General features: G+C 32.0%; 1 protein-coding gene across 3 annotated transcripts; it reads right to left on the bottom strand.

Moving 5' to 3' along the window:
* Positions 1–1,412: 1,412 nt before the first annotated feature.
* On the bottom strand, positions 1,413–6,959 carry LOC141671341 (NAC domain-containing protein 82-like). Of its 3 annotated transcripts, none has more exons than XM_074477545.1 (7): positions 6,815–6,959; positions 5,997–6,456; positions 5,072–5,343; positions 3,867–4,427; positions 3,108–3,512; positions 2,878–2,995; positions 1,413–2,498 (listed from the first exon to the last, which is right to left on the bottom strand). In XM_074477545.1, exons 2-7 carry the CDS (start codon positions 6,151–6,153, stop codon positions 2,056–2,058), a joined length of 1,956 nt encoding a protein of 651 aa, XP_074333646.1. In that variant the 5' UTR covers positions 6,154–6,456; positions 6,815–6,959; the 3' UTR covers positions 1,413–2,055. The 3 variants fall into 3 exon arrangements, 2 of the variants coding, with proteins under 2 accessions (XP_074333646.1, XP_074333647.1); XR_012555082.1 differs by having other exon boundaries at positions 2,321–2,498; positions 2,751–2,995; XM_074477546.1 differs by lacking the exon at positions 1,413–2,498 and having other exon boundaries at positions 2,750–2,995.
* Positions 6,960–8,520: the final 1,561 nt, after the last annotated feature.

Consider the following 8,520-nt stretch of genomic DNA (forward strand, 5'->3'; position numbering starts at 1 on the left):
AAAGTTTTAACAAGTTATAATGTTTGTACGAGTTATCAAAAGGGAGTGTTATAAAATATATGTATGCCTCTAGAAACTTCTTGATTTTTAGATGTCCCAATTTTTGACCTTTCATATATTTTAACTTTTGTCTTTTAACTTATCAATTCATTGGCCTATAGAAATATTTGTATGCACATGAGTTTGATATGTGAATAAAAAGATGATCTCTTCTCTCTAACTTTCTCTATTCTCTCTATATCTTATATATATAGTTTATTCTATTATATTAAAAATATATTAGTACATTAAAAATTTCTAGGTTTTCTGGTTATATTTACATGCGATCAAGGAAAGTATAGATATCAGATGCTAGTAATTGCTACAAGTCTGTTGTTTTTTTCAAAACTGATAAAATAAAATAGGTTGAAACTGAGAACAAGTTTTTTTACTATAAAAAAGAACCTCCCATGATTCATTCTGTTATGCCATCATTTTCCTATAAACATCTCCATATTAATCAACAGTTGGTCCACGTTCATGAGTTCTCGTTCGATTCGAGGAATATAAATTACTCAAGCTAAAATACGAATTATAAATTAATATAATCTATAAAAAATTCTGGATAAAAGCTCAATTCAACCTGATCTGGCTCGACTCGCGAACCTAAAACGAACCTCATATTTTTGGACAAGCTCGGCCCGTCCCCGCCCAATTTTTAAAAATGCCCAACTCAAATTTTTAAAAAACGGGTTTTTTAAATCTCGGTGGACTTTTTGTAAATTTTTAATGGAAGAACTCCAAAAACTCGAGCATATGTTACATGTACATGTTTACATTAAAATAAGAGTAATACTGGAGTTGCTAAATTGGTTAGCAAAATTTGGTCATACGTGATATTGATATTGGTGACTTTGACAAATTGGGAGAATATTATTGCGGGAATTTATGTAAATGTAGAGAATATACTATTATTAATTAAGTTGTAGTCAATGATTTCATTACACCGAATCCACTATTATTAATTGAATTATAGTTAATTATTATTAATTGAGTTGTATTCAATCAAACCATCATATGATGACACTGTTACACTTGGGAACAATTGTTACCTATAGAATTATTCTTAAAATAATGTATCAATCGCACACTACACAAATCAAAAATAGGTGTCGAACAAATTTCAGAAAAAAATAAAAAATTTATCAAAAAATTGATTTTATAGTTTTTTGAAAAAATTGTAAAAATACAATTTGCAAATATTATAAACTTTTAATTTTATGATAATTAATATTTTAAAAAATTAAAATATTATAAACTTTTACAGTAAAAATGTTTATTTACCCCTGAATATATATTTCTTTTTTGAGAAACTTGAAATCTAACAATCAGTATCAAATCTTTGAACAATGATCGATAAATGATAGGCTCAATACCACTAGTATAGCATCGTGCTCCTAAAGATTACTATATTGATTAAAATTAAAAAGGAATAATATGAAAATCAAACTTAAAAATTGTCACCATTACTTGTGTTGGTTTAACAGGTAAGGTCACATCAATACATGTCAAGCCAAATATTTCCAGGATCACACTCCTAGTCCTAGGAATCATGAGAAGATAGCATACAGGCACAAGTTGAAGATTACCATTTAGCAGTACTATAACAGTAACATGGGCAGTAAACAACAGATAGGAGATGAAATGCAACATAGAAAAAATAACAAAACCAAGATCTCCAATTACAAGTAGCAACACATATACACTATAATAACAAAAATAGTATATGTAGAAACAGTAAGCGTAACACTAAAAATGAGTAACAGACCCCAACAACCAGTCCTGCCAATTTCCCAGGCTAACAAATCTCTCAAACCTCCAGCAATTTTAAAAATATAAGGGTTTGCTTGGAAGGAAGGAATAAAAAAAGACCAGCAAATAGTGAGGACCACTTAAGAGACTGTCACCTTGCAGTTGGATAGTGGCTTTGTATTTTATGTTTTTTTAACCTTTGCAATCAACTTATTTTACACTTCAACTATTGACAAATCACATAAGATGTATACAAGGCTAATATCAGAAGGAAAAAAAGATTGAACATGAAAGTTTATGTAATAGGAAGGTATATCTGAAAAAATAAAAGATGCACTCTACCTCCATAAAAAGATCAGACATATAATCGAGCAGACTGTCAAAAAAGGAAGGCATTGCAGGAATTATCAATATCCAAGATTTAGCTAAAACTATTTCCAAATAGGACAACGCATATATGGCACCAATAGGTCTTCTACTATTTGCATCTAGAATGGACCGATTGCCCCAAGTGATTATTATACAAGCAGACTCCTCCATATTATGTAACAAAGCGTCTTTAGTGCACTCGCCAACCGTCAGTGTCACCTCGGCCTTGAAATGGATGGAGGAGCCAAAAAGGGGGATATTATCAATCAATTGCTCAGCTCTAGTCATATGAGCATATAAGGACTCCAACAAAAGTTGGAAAGTTGGTCGCTTCTTTCCTGGGATAAAAATATAAAGATAACAATGAGGGGAATTCTTGTGAAGTTTCATAATACATAGCGGCAAGCCTGCATAAAGTATTTGCAGCACCTACTGACGATGAACAAAAATTTTAACACAACCACACCACAGATTCAACATAGACTATCCAAGAGAGTCAAAATATAAATAGTAAAACAGATGACCACACAGGAGCACAATGGTCACGGGATTTGACCGTCAATGTAAATTAATAAAGGAACTGTAGAAACCTTATCATCAAAGTACATCCCGTGCCATGCCACCCAGGCACCCACAAATCCAGCATCTCAAGTTCTTGTATGTTATTAATTTGGATGCAGTTGAGCAATAAGTCACCAATAAAATATTAAAAACTACCTCTCCTCTGGATTTCTTTCACAGTGTTGCTACCCTCTGGTTCCATACTTGAAACTGGAGCTTCATTTCCCATAACAGCATCAAATCCGTGACCTTCAAAGTTACCGATGCAATTATCCTACACAGAGACAAAAGCATTAGCTACGTACAAGGGGAAAGGTCTTTCTCGTATGCCACAAGTATCTACAAGAAGCACATAGATGAAAACTACAATATTTCTAGGTACTCACCTTCCACAACTCTTCAGAATTGTTTCCCAAGTGTGGTCCTAGCTGTGTGAGCCGCTCATTCCATCCAGGAATCTTATCCAAGGAACAGACATTAGCACCTCCATAATAATTTTCATCCATTCCGATAATCATGTCACGGTTGTGAGCTGCGTATCCGCTGTCAGTCCATAACCAGTCTGGTTTAACAGCTTGAGAAGGACACCTTAATGGGGTGCTGAGATCATTAAGCTCCAAAAAGGGTGCTACTTCACTCTGAAGCACCGGGTTCAGATTATAAACAGCATCCTGATTTGTCAAAAGATTAAATCCAGTGTCCCTCAATTCTATCCAGTCATCCAGGTCCCCAATGTTATCATATATATCATTTTCATCCAGTCGTGGTAATTGTCCACTTCTGTCAAACTTCTGCAAGTCAAAGCAAATCATAAGATTTACAATTAACACGAAATCACAAGATGCTTTAAAAAGTTCTATAAAGGCATATGAGCACTTCAATGTCTCATGAAAATAAGATTTATATAAGAACTATCTTCAGCTCCTTTCTGCTAGAGGTTTCCAGTATCCTAAGGAACTAAATAATCAGAATTTCCTAAAATGTAATTCTAATTTTTCCTTGTTTTAATCAAGGTTAGAAATCAACATAGGGTAAGGGGACATATGACCCGTAAGATCAAACGGAACCTTAGTATGAAACAATATTGAACAAAATAAGAGAATACAGAATGATAACTAGTAGAAACTGCATGGTTAAATACATACCTCTATTGCTTTGTTGCCAACAGGAGGGCTACTGATATCATCTATGAACATGTCTAATGACTCAAGAATGTCATTTTCAGGATCCAACGAAATATCAGGCATACCCATGTCTAGAGGTACAGGAGCAGAGGGGCCTGATTTAGATGTAGAGCACATATTTGGGTTTCCCGGAGGAGTCGTGCCCATTGCAGGTAAGCTTTCTATGGTACCAGGTGGAACATAACTAGGTACGATGTGGGAATCAACTGCTGATGATCCCACACATACTTCTTTCATGATAGGCTGCAGATCAATGTTCTGAGGTCCTTCTGTAGATGGATCTAATTCGGGTACATAGCTGACCAATGAGTTTACAGGAACAGACAAGTTTACTGCATCGGAATTCCCAATGTTACTGGGTGGCACATTGTCAACGAATGTCTGGTACTGAACTGGTGGAGATTCCAAAAACATTTCTTCTATATCACTCCATTCATCCTCGTTAAATGGTGCTCCATACTGTGCACCATTTTGTGGGCCTAGACCACTTTTCTGGAAAATTTTACACAGCACATATGCTTCCTGCATGTATGAAAGAAAAGGTCATTCTCAGCAAGAAGGCTGGGAAGGCAAGCAATGTATGACTAACAATATAAAAACTGAGACAAGTCTAAATGGCAACTACTGTACTCCTTGCAGGGAGGGGGGGTTTAAATGTTACATAACAACAAAAACATATTGTGTTATACTAAGACTACTTAACCTCAACTAATATGCCAACATAAGGAAACCGCTGCACTTAATACCTAAGTTCAAGTTGATATACTGGCAATCTGCAGTTTACCATTTTTTAACATTCCTAAATGGCATTAAAGAGATTATAAGAGCCACATCCCAAAATTTTATTACGAGAACTATAACTAGAAATTTCGCACTTATTTCATAAGCTTTAGGTTGTCCTCTTCTTTCTCACAACCTCAAACAATCCCAGATCAAACATCATAAAAAACTTTGGTATGTGCAGACAGCTATGTCGTGAAAAACAATTAAAACCATACATCTAAAAATTGCCATGAACGGAACGGTATTATATTGGAAGGACATAAATAAACTGAATCGGAGCATAAAATAGTTAATTTCCTTAACCCTTGTCCTACATCATAAACCCCACAAATATGGTGTATGTCGTATAACTATATATTTCAAATTTAGAACGAAATGATTACCTGATCTACATTAGCCAACTTTTCATCCTTTAGCCTGTATTCATGCATGACCCAATCAGTTCTTTCCCCTTTTGGTGCATGACCTCTATGAAAAATAAGTGTCTTAATCATTCCAACAATCCTCTGATTGTAGGTAACAGGTCTATCTTTACCAGTGGCTTTCCAGAATCCATATTTGGTTGTGCGGTTTGCTCTTGCCCCAGATGTATATTTCTTCTCTCTGGGGCAAAAGAAGTACCACTCAAGATCCTTACTTTTCAGGAGGCATTTATCTGAAAGGCAAAGGTAGACATCATTAGAGACCCATAAGGAACACATCACGGAAGAGGAATAAGTACAAGAGATACTCTATGAAAAAGATGCTATTATCATGTTAATTGATAAATAAAACCAAATTCCTGCTGTGTCGAATATCATCATTGCCTAAGCCAATAACATCACTGAAGATGAATAAGCAAAAGAGATCTTCTATGAAAAGGATGCTATTATCAAGTTAACATTGATATTTAAGACTAGATTCTTGCTGTGTTTGGAATATCAATATTAACAAAGCCAATGCCTAAACTGCATTTGCGAGTAAAAGATTAATATAAATGTAAACAAGTGTTGATAAAGTGTACATTGCAAGAAATTGCTATGAAAAACTGAATAGCGGTTATTTAATTTAACCTAAAAAGAAAATAAGAAACATATAAACACCACAACAAAGGAGATATAATAGTCCAAAGTGAGGCATCAATAAAATTTTCAGAATGCACTGTTTATTTAAGTCTTGAAGTAGCAAAATAAGGACTCTCTTCAATCAAATGCATGATAGCTAATAGTTTAAGGTCATACAAGTTGAGAATATGATAAGATGAAAAATATATAACATTGGAATGGAATAAGCAGTAGCAAACCAGATGTACAATCTAAAAACTAATACCTGGGAGATCCCATGGAGCAAACTTGTAGATGTTGAGCTCGGTAACAGCATCGAAAATAAGTTTCTTTCCCGTCACTTTCCTCTTCAGATAGTACATAGTTACCTCATTATCAGTAGGATGAAAGCGAAAACCAGGAGGAAGGGACATTCTTGCCATCAAAATGTCTTCAAACGCCCCACACTCCAACAACTAACAATCCCAACACTCTAATAGAACCAGGTACTCTTACTAACAGTGACCTACTACTTGTACTCGTAATTTTTTTTTCAAGTTGAACAAAATGAAAAAAGAGCAAAACAAACTAAAAAGAATGCTTCGAACCAGTGGGGACGTCAAGTCCAATGTCGAAATAGAATCCTCCACAACCTCCTAGAGCTCATAAAACAGAACCAACGCCAAAGAAACAAAGGGTTGTTTGTCTCGATGGAATCAAAAGACATTTGTTGCGTAATACGAGCCCTGATTTTTCAACATCATTAGAATCCAAATTCACATCACAAACCATACATACATCTCCTAAACAACATCTCAAAACCCCCAAATCAAACCCAATTACAAACCCTAAACCCTAATTAAAACCAAAAAAACAATTTATAAACCCTAAAACCCCAAATCAAACCCCAAGAATTTCAAATTGGGCAAAAGGGTAATTAGACAATCACTATAATGAGTTGCAAACATGAATTAAACTTCGAATTACAAACAATTAACAAGTCAAATTACAAACCCTAGAGATTGTAAAAAATGAATATTTATTAAAATAGCAAATATATTTAATTTAAAAGTAAAATAAAAAAAAAACATGAAATCTTCTTACCGAGAGGGAACAGAACACAAGTGAAGAGAGGAGAGAAGCACCGAGAGGACACGAAGACTGAAGTGAAGAATAAGGTGTTGTACTTGAGTTACGATGTTGAGTTGAGGTTATATATAGCTGTCTATGGTTAGAAGTAGTTGTGTAATATTGTTAAAAATGTTACTCAACTCAGTGGCCGACTTTCAGCTTAGTCACTTAACTCTAAATTTTAATAAATGAAGTACCAGAATTACTATAACTTGCATTCGATTTTTATAAATTTCTCGATTAGTCTAATTCATGATTAAATTTTAGAATATCAATTAATTATTATGAATTATTATTTGATAGTATATGTTTATATTTAAAAAAATTATTACTTTGATTAGTCCCTAATTGACATTTTAATCAATGAGATTATTAATAAATTTTGTGGCCAATTTACAAGTTGGTCAATTCACATAGCGTTGTCTCAATTATATCTCAAATATAATATTTTTAGCCAGATATTTCACATGAACCCACACTTGTTTCAAAACAGGAATAATTCATACAAAAATATGTAAAACTTTCATACTATATTATGTTTATTTATAAAACGCTTAATTAAATATATAAATAAAATTATGCAAATATTACATAGTTTATAAGTAAAAAAACTACTTCATGTAAATGTTATATTAACTTCAAGTAAATAGTTTGTATTTTAAAAATAAAAGAGCAGTATCTACCTTGAAACAATTAAGAAATAATTTCCTCGATCTAATTTCCGACTTTATTATATACATTTTAGTGAGTTCAAATAAATTAAAGTCTCGTTTTTCATTAAAAGAGAATAATATATTATTGTAATACACTTTTATCTATGAATATCAATAATGAAAATTATTAACATCTAATTTCCGACTTTATTATATACATTTTAGTGAGTTCAAATAAATTAAAGTCTCTTTTTTTCATTAAAAGAGAATGATATATTATTGTTATACACTTTTATCTATGAATATCAATAATGAGAAATATTAACATTTCAATTATAATTAGAAAATAAGGTTTTTTCCGTCAAAAAAAAAGAAAAAAAATAAAGCTTTTTTATCAAACTTATTTTATTATTTCACATGTTGACGTAAGTTAATTTTCTTCGATATCTCCATAATTTATCATTAACCAGTATGGAATTTTTAAGATTTCATTTATCTATTTTTATATTGTGATTGTTATTTTAACTATTTAAATCACTAATAAAATGTGCATTGTGTACCATGACATGACAACTTTTATCATTAAATTTTTAAACAAAAAACAAGTGATTTCAATAGTAACATATACTAAAATATACTTAAATTTCTTATAGTGTAAGAATTAATTTGTTAAAATATATTTATCTAATTACAAACAATTCTGAAAGGCTCAATTCTGAAACAATTCTAATAATTATGCTTGTCTATAGTTATTAGAAATAGTTGTGTAATAGTTTTAAAAATGTTAGTCAACTCAGTGGCCGACTTTCAAGTTAGTCACTGAACTCTAAATTTAATAAATGAATTACAATAATTAGTATAACTTGCATTCGATTTTATAAATTTCTCGATTAGTCTAATTCTCGATTTGTAACTTATATTTAATTTTCATAAATTTCCCAAGTAGTCTAGTTCTCGATTAATAAAAAGTTTCTCAAAATTAAATTAATTATTGGAAATTATTATTTGATAGTATGAATTTATATT

The sequence above is a fragment of the Apium graveolens genome, chromosome 7, assembly GCF_009905375.1.
Source record: "Apium graveolens cultivar Ventura chromosome 7, ASM990537v1, whole genome shotgun sequence".
NCBI lineage: Eukaryota > Viridiplantae > Streptophyta > Magnoliopsida > Apiales > Apiaceae > Apium > Apium graveolens.